This window comes from Argopecten irradians, chromosome 11 (assembly GCF_041381155.1).
Source record: "Argopecten irradians isolate NY chromosome 11, Ai_NY, whole genome shotgun sequence".
Taxonomy (NCBI): Eukaryota; Metazoa; Mollusca; class Bivalvia; order Pectinida; family Pectinidae; genus Argopecten; species Argopecten irradians.
Window position 1 is genome coordinate 41,551,664 of NC_091144.1, and position 17,959 is coordinate 41,569,622.

General features: G+C 37.7%; 1 protein-coding gene across 1 annotated transcript in view; it reads left to right on the forward strand.

Annotated features, from left to right (window-relative positions):
• The window catches only part of LOC138334645 (dynactin subunit 1-like), a 100,389-nt gene that overhangs the window by 53,540 nt on the left and 28,890 nt on the right, over nucleotides 1-17,959 (forward strand). The window contains exons 24-26 of the mRNA XM_069283282.1: nucleotides 4,443-4,472; nucleotides 12,033-12,132; nucleotides 13,251-13,344. Of these exons, the coding sequence (XP_069139383.1) occupies nucleotides 4,443-4,472; nucleotides 12,033-12,132; nucleotides 13,251-13,344 (224 nt within the window). The remainder of the gene's footprint in view (nucleotides 1-4,442; nucleotides 4,473-12,032; nucleotides 12,133-13,250; nucleotides 13,345-17,959) is intronic.

Here is a 17,959-nt window from a genome sequence, read left to right on the forward strand (position 1 = left end):
ATAATCGTAAATTCAGAAGTTAATCCGACTTTAAATTAGGACGGGAAAATACTCAGGAATTCTGGAACTTGTGCTAGAGAATTTCCTTGGTAAAATTTGTTGGAATTCTCATTGGTATTATCAGATTGGGGGTGTCCCCTTTTGTTTGTGGTTCGCTGTCTATTTACAATTCTTAATAACCATTATTTCTCAAAAAGTACTGAAGGTATCTTTCTCGAGTTCATTTTGGTGCCTATCGTTCCACAAGATAGCCAACAGACAGCCATCATTGATTTTGATAGTTGAAGTTTGTTACCACTAAGAATCTCTCTCAAATTTCATAACTAGGTTCCAAATACATATATTTTTAATGTAGCGTGTTAGCGTGTAGATAGGACTGTAACTACTCGTTCATACTACTTTTGCACAATCATACCACTGTTCAATCCGTACATTTATATAATTTGTCTACTTTACCATGTTAGTCATCCTTTAACATGCGGTTGGTTGCTAAGTTGAGTCAGGAAAAAGTTGTAGTTCTGCTTGATGAATGTTATAACTAACGCACGTTTGATAAGAAATTTAAAAATGATAACTGAAAAAAATGGAGATAACCAAAGCCGAATGACTTTTAGAGTAGTGATGCCGTTCGAAGTGGAGCAAACCGCCATATTTAATTTTTAATCGAGGAAAGTTAGTGTAAGATATTGATGATGTGGCCAACAGAATTTGAAATTGACCCCAAGCTACTTTGAGTTTATGTTGGGGATGTAGAATTTGAAATCGCCCCCAAGCTACTTTGGGTGTATGTTGGGGATGTAAAATTTGAAATCGCCTCCAAGCTACTTTGGGTGTATGTTGGGGATGTAAAATTTGAAATCGCCTCCAAGCTACTTTGATGTATGTTGGGGATGTAAAATTTGAAATCGCTACTTGGGTGTATGTTGGGGATGTAAAATTTGAAATCGCCTCCAAGCTACTTTGGATGTATGTTGGGGATGTAAAATTTGAAATCGCCTCCAAGCTACTTTGGGTGTATGTTGGGGATGTAAAATTTGAAATCGCCTCCAAGCTACTTTGGGAGTATGTTGGGGATGTAAAATTTGAAATCGCCTCCAAGCTACTTTGGGTGTATGTTGGGGATGTAAAATTTGAAATCGCACCCAAGCTACTTTGGGAGTATGTTGGGGATGTAAAATTTGAAATCGCCTCCAAGCTACTTTGGGAGATGTTGGGGATGTAAAATTTGAAATTGCACCCAAGCTACTTTGGGTTTATGTCATGAATGTATCTGTCTTTTGTAATGAACACACTCTAGATCCGAAAACTACATTCTTCATAGCCACAACTTTCATTTCTGTGACGGAGGATAGACAAGTGTTTGTATGGTGTGTACAGATCTGTTTACTGTTTCACATATTGTGTAATTCTTACGCATTTGACACCTATTTTACGCCATTATGTGTGAATAAAATCAGCAATCACAACTTATATATAATAACAACTAACTGACGGGATAACACAGACAATATGAATCGCCATTGTCTCTATACATATGTAGTTTATCTGTATGTTCTATATGTGTTCATTGTATAGATTTTTATGAACATTCGTGACCATCCTTATTATATAATTTCATTTGTTGTTTTTGTGTCTTGACAAAGAGGCAGATTGCCTCGAAACTTCAACAACATTCTGTCCACACTTTAAAATTTACCTCTTTGTCCAACAAAAAAAATACATATTCATTTTATCTGCCGCTAACAGGTAATATTGTAAATCGAATGCATTATGTATTAGAAATTAAACATGTCTTATCAACATTATTGTAATGCTTTACATTGTGAGCATATTGGAATTGGTGCAAGTTATTTACCTGTATGGTTGTTTACCTGTATGGTTGTTTTATACCTGTATGGTTGTTTTATACCTGTATGGTTGTTTACCTGTATGGTTATTTAATACCTGTATGGTTGTTTAATACCTGTATGGTTGTTTAATACCTGTATGGTTGTTAACCTGTATGTTTGTTTAATATCTGTATGGTTGTTTACCTGTATGGTTGTTTAATACATGTATGGTTGTTTACCTGTATGGTGTTTACCTGTATGGTTGTTTAATACCTGTATGGTTGTTTAATACCTGTATGGTTGTTTACCTGTATGGTTGTTTAATACCTGTATGGTTGTTTACTGTTGTTTACCTGTATGGTTGTTTAATACCTGTATGTTTTTTTACCTGTATGGTTGTTTAATACCTGTATGGTTGTTTACCTGTATTGTGTTTACCTGTATGGTTGTTTAATACCTGTATGGTTGTTTACCTGTATGGTTGTTTAATACCTGTATGGTTGTTTACCTGTATGGTTGTTTAATACCTGTATGGTTGTTTACCTGTATGGTTGTTTACCTTTATCGTTGTTTACTGTTGTTTACCTGTATGGTTGTTTAATACCTGTATGGTTTTTTACCTGTATGGTTGTTTACCTGTATGGTTATTTATCACCTGTATGGTTGTTTATCGCATGTATGGTTGTTTACCTGTTTGGTTGTTTACCTGTATGGTTGTTTACCTGTTTGGTTGTTTAATACCTGTATTGTTGTTTACCTGTTTGGTTGTTTACCTGTATGGTTGTTTACCTGTATGGTTGTTTAATACCTGTATGGTTGTTTAATACCTGTATGGTTAAGTACCTGTATGGTTGTTTACCTATATGGTTGTTTTATACCTGTAGGATTGTTTACCTGTATGGTTGTTTAAAACCTGTATGGTTGTTTAATACTTGTATGGTTTTTAGCTCACCTGGCTCGAAGGACCGGTGAGTTTATGTCATGGCGCGGCGTCCGTCGTCCGTCCGTCAACATTTCCTTTAAATCTTTAATAGTCATAGAGTTCTGCATGGATTGTAACCAAATTTGGCCACAAACATCCTTGGGGGAAGGGGAACAGAACTTGTATAAATTTTGGCTCTGACCCCCCGGGGGCAGGAGGGGCGGGGCCCAATAGGGGAAATAGAGGTAAATCCTATAAATCGCTACTTGTCCTAGAGTTCTGCATGGATTGTAACCAAATTTGGCCACAAACATCCTTGGGGGGAAGGGGAACAGATCTTGTATGAATTTTGGCTCTGATCCCCCGGGGGCAAGAGGGGTGGGGCCTAATAGGGGAAATAGAGGTAAATCCTGTAAATCGCTAATAGTCATATAGTTCTGCTTGGATTTTAACCAAATTTGGCCCAGAAACATCCTTGGGGTTAACAGAATTTGTATAAATTTTGGCTTTGACCCCCTGGAGCAGAAAGAGTGGGGCCTAATAGGGGAATTCAGAAAAGAAACAATGAACTTGAATTCAGAACATTCCTAGGCATTACAAACCAGGTGAGCGATACAGGCCCTCTGGGCCTCTTGTTTACCTGTATGGTTGTTTAATACCTGTATGGTTGTTTACCTGTATGGTTATTTATCACCTGTATGGTTGTTTATCGCATGTATGGTTGTTTACCTGTTTGGTTGTTTACCTGTATGGTTGTTTACCTGTTTGGTTGTTTAATACCTGTATGGTTGTTTAACTGTTTGTATGTTTACCTGTATGGTTGTTTACCTGTATGGTTGTTTAATACCTGTATGGTTGTTTACCTGTATGGTTGTTTTACCTGTATGGTTGTTTAATACCTGTATGGTTGTTTACCTGTATGGTTGTTTAATACCTGTAGGATTGTTTACCTGTATGGTTGTTTAAAACCTGTATGGTTGTTTAATACCTGTATGGTTGTTTTACCTGTATGGTTGTTTACCTGTATGGTTGTTTAATACCTGTATGGTTGTTTACCTGTATTGTATGTTTACCTGTATGGTTGTTTACCTGTATGGTTGTTTAAAACCTGTATGGTTGTTTAATACCTGTATGGTTTTTTTACCTGTATGGTTGTTTACCTGTATGGTTATTTATACCTGTATGGTTGTTTAATACCTGTATGGTTGTTTACCTGTATGGTTGTTTAAAACCTGTATGGTTGTTTAATACCTGTATGGTTGTTTACCTGTATGGTTGTTTAATACCTGTAGGATTGTTTACCTGTATGGTTGTTTAAAACCTGTATGGTTGTTTAATACCTGTATGGGTTGTTTACCTGTATGGTTGTTTTACCTGTATGGTTGTTTAATACCTGTATGGTTGTTTACCTGTATGGTTGTTTAATACCTGTAGGATTGTTTACCTGTATGGTTGTTTAAAACCTGTATGGTTGTTTAATACCTGTATGGTTGTTTACCTGTATGATTACCATCCCCACCCCCAAATGTAGTTTTGTTTGAGTTGTTTTATGTTTTCACCTGCTGGTTACAAGCTTTGATGTTTATGTTTTCACCTGATCTATTTCACATCCAGTTTTTTACCTTTTTGTTGAGATATTTGACACTTTTATAGATTTTTGTTAAGTTTTTATTGTTTTGTTAATACTTTAGGTGGGCGAATGGACTTGGAATCCTGCAAGGGTAATTTTACTTGGCTTGTTCTGTATGGCAGATCATCCACACTGTCATAACACTCTCTGGCCAATCAGATCACACCGTTTTTGACTTACCATGGCAAGGTGCAGCCAATCAACAGAATAATTGCTGATTTGAAAACAAATTTCACACCATGAATATGGAGATGATTTGCAAAATATTTGAGAAACCAAACTTCTTTTTAATTAAAATTTTACTGAATTGAAAAAATAAATTAGGATGTTAGAAATGCTTAGTTGTGAAATAGAACTATTAAGTATATATAAGAATTATTTGCATTCCTTCCTTACATAGAAGCTCAAAATATTCCACTAATTCATCTGAAAAAAAATATTGAATGCAACTATTCATATTTACATTTCAACATTTTAAGTATTCTTCTTAAAACCATAAGATATTGGTGAGTTCATGTCAAAAATGGCGTTATCTGTGTTAGCCTTGATGTGTGCTGCTTGATTGTTTATAAATCTTCTTGTCATGACAGATACAGAAGCCTTCATTCTACGCATCTAAAACCAAACAGAGCATTGTGGGAAATATGTTACTATAAATCACTTATATGTCGCATGGTTTCAGAAATTTTAAGAAAGCCAATTGAATATTATTCTACATCTAATACATTTATTTCAATGAGTGTCAATAGATCGTGTATTATAGTAATACAGTTGTCATTGCTTGAAGAAAGAAAATGAAAAAAAATAAATACAAATTCAAAAATTAATTCAAATTTGAAAATATTCTTGTTAAAAAGATTTAGTGAAATTTTAGTGGTTTATGAAATATTAATCAGAATTTTACATTTATTACATATAAACAATATTTATTTGGTTCAAAGAAAAAGAATAAATGACTAAGACTTAAAGGCCCACTATTTTTCTGAAACAGCTTCTGATTTTTTTTTAAAAATTGGAATGTAAAACGAGATTGATAATTTTTTTAGAGTCACAAAAGTTATCAGCTTATTGTTAATACTACACAATCATCACCTTCTGAACAATTAATTTAAAATAAGATGTTTTATGTTGAAATCTCATCTTATATCATAGATATAAATTTTGGTATGTTATTATTGCTTAAACAAAACTTTTCTGTATTTTTTGTTTCGGAAAGGCAGTGGGCCATTGAAGCTATACCAACTACTAGACCTATGAGTTGGTGTAGGCCCTACCAGGCCTACTCTATACCAACTACTAGACCTATGAGTGAGGTGTAGGCCCTACCAGGCCCACTCTATACCACCTACTAGACCTGTGAGTGGGTGTAGGCCCTACCAGGCCCACTCTATACCCAACTACTAGACATATGAGTGGGTGTAGGCCCTACCAGGGCCTATGAGTGGTGTGTAGGCCTACCAGGCCTACTCTATACCAACTAACTAGACCTATGAGTTGGTGTAGGCCCTACCAGGCCCACTCTATACCAACTACTAGACCTATGAGTGGGTGTAGGCCCTACCAGGCCCACTCTATACCAACTACTAGACCTATGAGTGAGTGTAGGCCCTACCAGGCCCACTCTATACCAACTACTAGACCTATGAGTGAGTGTAGGCCCTACCAGGCCCACTCTATAGCAACTACTAGACCTATGAGTGGGTGTAGGCCCTACCAGGCCCACTCTATACCAACTACTAGACCTATGAGTGAGTGTAGGCCCTACCAGGCCCACTATATACCAACTACTAGACCTATGAGTGAGTGTAGGCCCTACCAGGCCCACTATATACCAACTACTAGACCTATGAGTGAGTGTAGGCCCTACCAGGCCCACTCTATAGCAACTACTAGACCTATGAGTGGGTGTTAAAAGTTTTGGCCATGTCTGTTTAGTGTTCCAAGCTGACACTGATCAATCATTTAATACTGAACTCTTTCATTCCTTAGTCTGGAACAGTTCATTCTGAAATCTTAGGGGAGGCTTGAACAGTTCATTCTGAAATCTTATAGGTGAATGAACTGTCCTTCAATAGTTTGTAGGAATGTTGAATATGAAGCTCTAATCTTGTAAAAAGAGTTATTCATACTTTCTGTTCAGATCTAAAGCATCGCATGAACTTTTGCCCTTCTGACCTTTTTTGTAGGACAAGTGTCCTATATTTACCACTCTAATCTTATTTTCCTTATTTGTCTCAGTTTTGTTGTAAATTATTTTTTATTTTACAGTCTTTTGCTATGTCTTATGTCTATGCTTAGTTTGCCACTTAAGATGTTGTTTTCATTGGTTTGGATTTTTCCTAGGTTAGCATGCTTCCAGTGATGCATCCTGTAGATTAAGCTGGCTTTAGTTCAGAAAAATATATTGATTTGATCCTTTTTATTTGTGTTTTTATCGGCGTCCATGCACCCTATAATAGATTTTTGCTTTCAGAACACACTATGAAGATGTACAAAAGTCACACACAATATCTGACAATTAGAAGAAATGACCATTAGTGAAATTCTCATATAAGAAAAAAAAATAAAAAAGATTTCTAATGGAGAAGTCACATTCTGCACTAGTGGAGGAGTTTAGATCCACATATTAAATGCTGTGTTAAAACAAAGTCTTGTCCTTGTGTACACCAAACCTATTCTGGAAATAAAGTCTTGTCCATGTGTACCCCAAACCTATTCTGAAAACAAAGTCTTGTCCATGTGTACACCAAACCTATTCTGAAAACAAAGTCTTGTCCATGTGTACCCCAAACCTATTCTGAAAACAAAGTCTTGTCTGTGTGTACACCAAACCTATTCTGGAAACAAAGTCTTGTCCATATGTACACCAAACCTATTCTGAAATCAAAGTCTTGTCCATGTGTACACCAAACCTATTCTGAAAACAAAGTCTTGTCCATGTGTACCCCAAACCTATTCTGAAAACAAAGTCTTGTCCATGTGTACACCAAACCTATTCTGAAAACAAAGTCTTGTCCATGTGTACCCCAAACCTATTCTGAAAACAAAGTCTTGTCCATGTGTACCCCAAACCTATTCTGAAAACAAAGTCTTGTCCATGTGTACCCGAAACCTATTCTGAAATCAAAGTCTTGTCCATGTGTACACCAAACCTATTCTGAAAACAAAGTCTTGTCTGTGTGTACCCCAAACCTATTGTGAAAACAAAGTCTTGTCCATGTGTACCCCAAACCTATTCTGAAAACAAAGTCTTGTCCATGTGTACCCCAAACCTATTCTGAAAACAAAGTCTTGTCCATGTGTACACCAAACCTATTCTGAAAACAAAGTCTTGTCCATGTGTACCCCAAACCTATTCTGAAAAACAAAGTCTTGTCCATGTGTACACCAAACCTATTCTGAAATCAAAGTCTTGTCCATGTGTACACCAAACCTATTCTGAAAACAAAGTCTTGTCCATGTGTACCCCAAACCTATTCTGAAAACAAAGTCTTGTCCATGTGTACCCCAAACCTATTCTGAAAACAAAGTCTTGTCCATGTGTACCCCAAACCTATTCTGAAAACAAAGTCTTGTCCATGTGTACCCCAAACCTATTCTGAAAACAAAGTCTTGTCCATGTGTACACCAAACCTATTCTGGAAACAAAGTCTTGTCTGTGTGTACACTAAACCTATTCTGAAAACAAAGTCTTGTCCATGTGTACACCAAACCTATTCTGAAAACAAAGTCTTGTCCATGTGTACACCAAACCTATTCTGGAAACAAAGTCTTGTCCATGTGTACCCCAAACCTATTCTGAAAACAAAGTCTTGTCCATGTGTACCCCAAACCTATTCTGGAAACAAAGTCTTGTCCATGTGTACCCCAAACCTATTCTGAAAACAAAGTCTTGTCCATGTGTACCCCAAACCTATTCTGAAAACAAAGTCTTGTCCATGTGTACCCCAAACCTATTCTGAAAACAAAGTCTTGTCCATGTGTACCCCAAACCTATTCTGAAAACAAAGTCTTGTCCATGTGTACACCAAACCTATTCTGAAACAAAGTCTTGTCCATGTGTACACCAAACCTATTCTGAAACAAAGTCTTGTCCATGTGTACACCAAACCTATTCTGAAACAAAGTCTTGTCCATGTGTACACCAAACCTATTCTGAAAACAAAGTCTTGTCCATGTGTACACCAAACCTATTCTGAAAACAAAGTCTTGTCCATGTGTACCCCAAACCTATTCTGAAAACAAAGTCTTGTCCATGTGTACCCCAAACCTATTCTGAAAACAAAGTCTTGTCCATGTGTACACCAAACCTATTCTGAAAACAAAGTCTTGTCCATGTGTACACCAAACCTATTCTGAAAACAAAGTCTTGTCCATGTGTACACCAAACCTATTCTGAAAACAAAGTCTTGTCCATGTGTACACCAAACCTATTCTGAAAACAAAGTCTTGTCCATGTGTACACCAAACCTATTCTGAAAACAAAGTCTTGTCCATGTGTACACCAAAATTCTGAAACAAAGTCTTGTCCATGTGTACACCAAACCTATTCTGAAAACAAAGTCTTGTCCATGTGTACACCAAACCTATTCTGAAAACAAAGTCTTGTCCATGTGTACACCAAACCTATTCTGAAAACAAAGTCTTGTCCATGTGTACACCAAACCTATTCTGAAAACAAAGTCTTGTCCATGTGTACACCAAACCTATTCTGAAAACAAGCCGCCAAAGATAACCAGGAAAACTAACTTATTATTGACATTGACTGGTCATTTTGTCTCCTTTTTAGACTCTTTTTCATTTTCTTGGACACGGAAATCAGCGGACGGTAATATATGTGTGACAAATAGTAACTGGTGTGGTTAATGAAGCAAAGGTCACTGATCAATTGAAGAAAATTTATATCAATATCAATATATCAAAATGCTACAAAGGATTATTGTACATTTAGGCTAATTGAAAACGTTTTAAATAAAAATAAATAAATGCATCAAAATGACACAGATATAAAACATTTGTATCGAGTGGTGTTGTTGTAATGTCCCATACTCCAATATTGAGTGTGACTGATAATGGTGATTTGTGTGTTGTGTTACTAATAATTGAACAAATAATGCCTGTGCTGTGTTACTATAACACTAGTGATCTGTGTGGTGTGTTACTATAACACCAGTGATCTGTGTGGTGTGTTACTATAACACCAGTGATCTGTGTGGTGTGTTACTATAACACCAGTGATCTGTGTGGTGTGTTACTATAACACCAGTGATCTGTGTGGTGTGTTACTATAACACCAGTGATCTGTGTGGTGTGTTACTATAACACCAGTGATCTGTGTGGTGTGTTACTATAACACCAGTGATCTGTGTGGTGTGTTACTATAACACCAGTGATCTGTGTGGTGTGTTACTATAACACCAGTGATCTGTGTGTGGTGTTACTATAACACCAGTGATCTGTGTGGTGTGTTACTATAACACCAGTGATCTGTGTGTGTTACTATAACACCAGTGATCTGTGTGGTGTGTTACTATAACACCAGTGATCTGTGTGGTGTGTTACTATAACACCAGTGATCTGTGTGGTGTGTTACTATAACACCAGTGATCTGTGTGGTGTGTTACTATAACAGCAGTGATCTGTGTGTGTTACTATAACACCAGTGATCTGTGTGGTGTGTTACTATAACACCAGTGATCTGTGTGGTGTGTTACTATAACACCAGTGATCTGTGTGGTGTGTTACTATAACACCAGTGATCTGTGTGGTGTGTTACTATAACACCAGTGATCTGTGTGGTGTGTTACTATAACACCAGTGATCTGTGTGGTGTGTTACTATAACACCAGTGATCTGTGTGGTGTGTTACTATAACACCAGTGATCTGTGTGGTGTGTTACTATAACACCAGTGATTTGTGTGTGGTGTTAAGGCGCCTGAGGGGCGGGGCCAAAAGGGGTCAATTTGGCTATTTCCATATAAACATATTCTTCTCTTTAACTAAGCATGGGATAGCACTCATAGTGCAATGGTAGCATCCTTATAGGGTGAGGATTCAAAATTGTACAAATGATGGGGCTGACCCCCCCAGGGGCCTGAGGGGCGGGGCCAAAAGGAGTCAATTTGGCTATTTCCATATAAACGACTTCTTCTCTGAAACTAAGCATGGGATAGCACTCATAATGCAATGGTAGCATCCTTATAGGGTGAGAATTCAAAATTGTACAAATGATGGGGCTGACCCTGGGGGGGGGGGGGGGGGGCAGAGGGGCGGGGCCAAAAGGGGTCAATTTGGCTATTTCCATATAAACGACTTCTTCTCTGAAACTAAGCATGGGATAGCACTCATAATGCAATGGTAGCATCCTTATAGGGTGGGGATTCAAAATTGTACAAATGATGGGGCTGACCCCCCAGGGGCCTTAGGCACGGGGCCAAAAGGGGTCAATTTGGCTATTTCCATATAAACATATTCTTCTCTGAAACTAAGCATGGGATAGCACTCATAATGCAATGGTAGCATCCTTATAGGGTTGGGGATTCAAAATTGTACATACGATGGGGCTGACCCAGGGGCAGAGGGGCGGGGCCAAAAGGGGTCAATTAGGCCTATTTCCATATAAACATATTCTTCTCTGAAACTAATGGGATAGCACTCATATTGCAATGGTAAGCATCCTTATAGTGGGATTCAAAATTGTATTACCATGGGGCTGACCCACCATTATAGGCAAAAAAGTTAATAAGGATTTACTATAGCTTTCATATAAATTACTTCCTCTCTGAAACTGAATAGCTATTGGATAGCATAATAAAAATTTAGGTTACCAGCTGAACTGCTTTGAGATATCAAAATAAAAAGAGATTACCAGCTGAACTAGCTCTGAGATATCAAAATAAAAAAGAGATTACCAGCTGGGTTAGCTGTGAGATATAAAAAAAAGAGATTACCAGCTGAACTAGCTGTGAGATATAAAATTAAAAAGACAACCAGCTGAACTAGCTGTGAGATATAAAATTAAAAAGACAACCAGCTGAACTAGCTGTGAGATATAAAATTAAAAAGACAACCAGCTGAACTAGCTGTGAGATATAAAATTAAAAAAGAGATTACCAGCTGAACTAGCTGTGAGATATAAAATTAAAAAGACAACCAGCTGAACTAGCTGTGAGATATAAAATTAAAAAGACAACCAGCTGAACTAGCTGTGAGATATAAAATTAAAAAGACAACCAGCTGAACTAGCTGTGAGATATAAAATTAAAAAGACAACCAGCTGAACTAGCTGTGAGATATAAAATTAAAAACGAGATTACCAGCTGCACAAGCTGTGAGATATAAATTAAAATGAGATTGCCAACTGAAGTAGCTGTGATAGAACAATGCCTGCATGTGTAGTGATATAAATGGAATTTTGTTATCACATTAAAACAATTACTAAAACTAATTTGAATGAATGAATAGATAATGGAACACTATAGTTACAGTGATGCAATCTGGCTACATATAAAAAGAGCAGTAAAGATGGGCCAGGATAATAGAAATAAAGTATCAGTATAAAATTTGAGATTTTTGTTTGTGCTGTAAATGCTTTTCAGTCCAACTTAATAGATGTCAGTATTCTATAAGCTCTGAGTTGTATGGTTTCAGATGTTGAAGGTTTGATGCCAAAGAAGATGGAAGAGATCGCGTTTGAAGTTACAGACAAAGTCTATGGCAAGGAAGATAATGGACCATATGACAGCACAAAGTAATTTTAAATTACCTCCCTTTGTTGCATCCGTATATACAAGTCCTGTTGATATACATTATCAGAATTATTGACTCTCACCAATTGGCTCTAAATATCTAAGTCTTCATTCTAGGAAATATCTAAGTCTAAATTAACGGAAAAAGAACAAAACGACATATATATGCAGGGCTATATTTCCGCCATTTTGGTATTTATGACTTTGAAATGAAAATACATTAAATTTTGTAGATAATTTTCCCAAGTATATATATACAAATAATTGACACTATTCAAAATACAAAGGCGCGGCAAGCTCAAAAATTACATTAAAATTTACTTAAAGTTATATGTGCCGCAACTGGGCGAAAATTTTGGCATGTTGATTTTTCTTCGTTAATCTATTGAAAATCATATGGTTTGATTAATTAAGCCATGAAAATCATTCAAATGGCTTCAAATGCCTTATAAACGTTAGTTACAACACAGAAATTATGTACTGGAAAATTGTTGTTTTTTATGCCTTATGTATATTTAGATGGAAACTTTCCTGCAGAAATCACTTTATAATTACTAATAACATTGTAAAAATGTGAAATGAAATTGTAGACCACAATTTGGCTTCATGGTCTGACCGTAGGTACTCATTTCGCTTTACTATAGATGTACATATAATGATTTTTGGCAGTACTGCTAAAAATCATTTTCTTATTTATAGTTGTGAAATTAAAACCAAATGCATTGAAAGTACTGTAATTTTCAAAATGTTAATAACTTTTGGTGATGAATAAGATCAAAAGCTTATCTTGATTCGTAAGTATGAAAAATGCGGCACATATAACTTTAAAATGAACGAATCACCATAATTGCAGGGATATATTTCACCATTTTGCAATATATGAATATATGACCTTGAAACCTCATAACTGTTGTAGACAAAATCAACACTACATCTAGTTTTAAAGGGGCTAAAAAATCTTCACTTAGGACAAAAAAATATGTATAAATTGCTATTTTGGATGTCATATACCTCTGCCATTTTGAATGCTATGATCATGAAACTGATCATTATATGTGCTTGAGAGCATGCTCTTACATGTATATACAATCTTCAAGAACTGTCCATTTGATACTAACAGGATGTCCTTTGGACAAGTGGTGGGTACGATGAATAAGATCGCCAACGCCATGGAAAATGGAGAATATGACTTTGATGGAACCCGAGACAAACAGGTACCTTCCAATCCTAACCTTACTTTCTCAGGAGATTATAGACCTAAATATACCTATAGTTTACTGATTCAATATGTGGAAATGATAATGTGGTTATTGAAGAACAAAAAAAATGCTTTGCCAGTCAAAAAATTCTTATCCCATCCAGTGTACATATTATGGGTAAAGAGTATTTGTAGATCTTTAGTTTTATTTTCTGAAAATTATGGTTGCTCTGATTACCAGGTAACTATACACATGTTTTGTAATTAGTCATTTGATCATTTTCAGCTCACCTGGCCCGAAGGGCCGGTGAGCTTATGTCATGGCGCGGCGTCCGTCGTCCGTCATCCGTCCGTCAACATTTCCTTTAAATCGCTACTAGTCATAGAGTTCTGCATAGATTGTAACCAAATTTGGCCACAAACATCCTTGGGGGAAGGGGAACAGAACTTGTATAAATTTTGGCTCTGACCCCCCGGGGGCAGGAGGGGCGGGGCCCAATAGGGGAAATAGTGGTAAATCCTATAAATCGCTACTTGTCCTAGAGTTCTGCATGGATTGTAACCAAATTTGGCCACAAACATACTTAGCGGAAGGGGAACAGAACTTGTATAAATTTTGGTTCTGACCCCCTTGGGGCAGGAGGGGCGGGGCCCAATAGTGAAAATAGAGGTAATCTTATAAATTGCTACTTATCCTAGAGCTCTGCATGGATTGTAACCAAATTTGACCATAAACATCCTTGTGGGAAGTGGAACAGAACTTGTATAAATTTTGGTTCTGACCACCCGGGGGCAGGAGGGGCAGGGCCCAATAGGGGAAATAGGGGAAAATCCTATAAATCGCTACTTGACCTAGAGTTAAGCATGGATTGTAACCAAATTTGGCCAAAAACATCCTTGGGGGAAGGGGAACAGAACTTGTATAAATTTTGGCTTTGACCCCCGGGGCAGGAGGGGCGGGGCCAATAGGGGAAATAGAGGTAAATCCTATAAATCGCTACTTGACCTAGAGTTCTGCATGGATTGTAACCAAATTCGGCCAGAAATGCATCCTTGGGGGAAGGAGAACAGAAAATTGTATAAATTTTGGCTCTGACCCCCCGGGGGCAGGAGGGGCGGGGCCCAATAGGGGAAATAGAGGTAAATCCTATAAATCGCTAATAGTCATATAGTTCTGCTTGGATTTTAACCAAATTTGGCCCAGAAACATCCTTGGGGTTAACAGAATTTGTATAAATTTTGGCTTTGACCCCCTGGAGCAGAAAGAGTGGGGCCCAATAGGGGAATTGGAGGTAAATATTCAAATTCCTTCAGAAAAGAAACAATGAACTTGTATTCGGAACATTCCTAGGCATTACAAACCAGGTGAGTGATACAGGCCCTCTGGGCCTCTTGTTCACACATCTTAACCTCAGCCTGTGGTAACTGTTACCTAATGACTTTGTGGTATATAACTGGATGTTTGTTACCTAATGACTTTGTGTATCTAAACTGGATGTTTGTTTACAGCCACCTCAGTCTGTGGTTACTGTTACCTAATGACTTTGTGTATATAACTGGATGTTTACAGCCACCTCAGCCTGTGGTTACTGTTACCTAATGACTTTGTGTATATAACTGGTGTTTACAGCCACCTCAGCCTGTGGTTACTGTTACCTAATGACTTTGTGTATATAACTGGTGTTTACAGCCACCTCAGCCTGTGGTTACTGTTACCTAATGACTTTGTGTATATAACTGGATGTCTGTTTACAGCCACCTCAGCCTGTGGTTACTGTTACCTAATGACTTTGTGTATATAACTGGATGTTTACAGCCACCTCAGCCTGTGGTTACTGTTACCTAATGACTTTGTGTATATAACTGGATGTTTACAGCCACCTCAGCCTGTGGTTACTGTTACCTAATGACTTTGTGTATATAACTGGGTTTGTTTACAGCCACCTCAGCCTGTGGTTACTGTTACCTAATGACTTTGTGTATATAACTGGATGTTTGTTTACAGCCACCTCAGCCTGTGGTTACTGTTACCTAATGACTTTGTGTATATAACTGGTGTTTACAGCCACCTCAGCCTGTGGTAACTGTTACCTAATGACTTTGTGTATATAACTGGATGTTTGTTTACAGCCACCTCAGCCTGTGGTAACTGTTACCTAATGACTTTGTGTATATAACTGGATGTTTGTTTACAGCCACCTCAGCCTGTGGTTACTGTTACCTAATGACTTTGTGTATATAACTGGATGTTTGTTTACAGCCACCTCAGCCTGTGGTTACTGTTACCTAATGACTTTGTGTATATAACTGGATGTTTGTTTACAGCCACCTCAGCCTGTGGTTACTGTTACCTAATGACTTTGTGTATATAACTGGATGTTTGTTTACAGCCACCTCAGCCTGTGGTTACTGTTACCTAATGACTTTGTGTATATAACTGGATGTTTGTTTACAGTCACCTCAGCCTGTGGTAACTGTTACCTAATGACTTTGTGTATATAACTGGATGTTTGTTTACAGCCACCTCAGCCTGTGGTTACTGTTACCTAATGACTTTGTGTATATAACTGGTGTTTACAGCCACCTCAGCCTGTGGTTACTGTTACCTAATGACTTTGTGTATATAACTGGATGTCTGTTTACAGCCACCTCAGCCTGTGGTCACTGTTACCTAATGACTTTGTGTATATAACTGGATGTCTGTTTACAGCCACCTCAGCCTGTGGTTACTGTTACCTAATGACTTTGTGTATATAACTGGTGTTTACAGCCACCTCAGCCTGTGGTTACTGTTACCATAATGACTTTGTGTATATAACTGGAGTTGTTTACAGCCACCTCAGTCTGTGGTTACTGTTACCTAATGACTTTGTGTATATAACTGTATTTACAGCCACCTCAGCCTGTGGTTACTGTTACCTAATGACTTTGTGTATATAACTGGTGTTTACAGTCACCTCAGCCGGTGGTTACTGTTACCTAATGACTTTGTGTATATAACTGGATGTCTGTTTACAGCCACCTCAGCCTGTGGTAACTGTTACCTAATGACTTTGTGTATATAACTGGACGTTTGTTTACAGTCACCTCAGCCTGTGGTTACTGTTACCTAATGACTTTGTGTATATAACTGGGTGTTTGTTTACAGCCACCTCAGCCTGTGGTTACTGTTACCTAATGACTTTGTGTATATAACTGGTGTTTACAGCCACCTCAGCCTGTGGTTACTGTTACCTAATGACTTTGTGTATATAACTGGATGTTTGTTTACAGCCACCTCAGCCTGTGGTTACTGTTACCTAATGACTTTGTGTATATAACTGGACGTTTGTTTACAGCCACCTCAGCCTGTGGTTACTGTTACCTAATGACTTTGTGTATATAACTGGACGTTTGTTTACAGCCACCTCAGCCTGTGGTTACTGTTACCTAATGACTTTGTGTATATAACTGGACGTTTGTTTACAGCCACCTCAGCCTGTGGTTACTGTTACCTAATGACTTTGTGTATATAACTGGATGTTTGTTTACAGCCACCTCAGCCTGTGGTTACTGTTACCTAATGACTTTGTGTATATAACTGGACGTTTGTTTACAGCCACCTCAGCCTGTGGTTACTGTTACCTAATGACTTTGTGTATATAACTGGACGTTTGTTTACAGCCACCTCAGCCTGTGGTTACTGTTACCTAATGACTTTGTGTATATAACTGGGTTTGTTTACAGCCACCTCAGCCTGTGGTTACTGTTACCTAATGACTTTATGTATATAACTGGACGTCTGTTTACAGCCACCTCAGCCTGTGGTTACTGTTACCTAATGACTTTGTGTATATAACGTGGACGTTTGTTTACAGCCACCTCAGCCTGTGGTCACTGTTACTTAATGACTTTGTGTATATAACTGGATGTTTACAGCCACCTCAGCCTGTGGTAACTGTTACCTAATGACTTTGTGTATATAACTGGACGTTTGTTTACAGCCACCTCAGCCTGTGGTTACTGTTACCTAATGACTTTGTGTATATAACTGGACGTTTGTTTACAGCCACCTCAGCCTGTGGTTACTGTTACCTAATGACTTTGTGTATATAACTGGACGTTTGTTTACAGCCACCTCAGCCTGTGGTTACTGTTACCTAATTACTTTATGTATATAACTGGTCTGTTTACAGCCACCTCAGCCTTGTGGTTACTGTTACCAAATGACTTTGTGTATATAACTGGATGTTTGTTTACAGCCCACCTCAGCCTGTGGTTACTGTTACCTAATGACTTTGTGTATATAACTGGATGTCTGTTTACAGCCACCTCAGTCTGTGGTTACTGTTACCTAATGACTTTGTGTATATAACTGGTGTTTACAGCCACCTCAGCCTGTGGTTACTGTTACCTAATGACTTTGTGTATATAACTGGACGTTTGTTTACAGCCACCTCAGCCTGTGGTTACTGTTACCTAATGACTTTGTGTATATAACTGGATGTTTGTTTACAGCCACCTCAGCCTGTGGTTACTGTTACCTAATGACTTTGTGTATATAACTGGACGTTTGTTTACAGTCACCTCAGTCTGTGGTTACTGTTACCTAATGACTTTGTGTATATAACTGGACGTTTGTTTACAGCCAC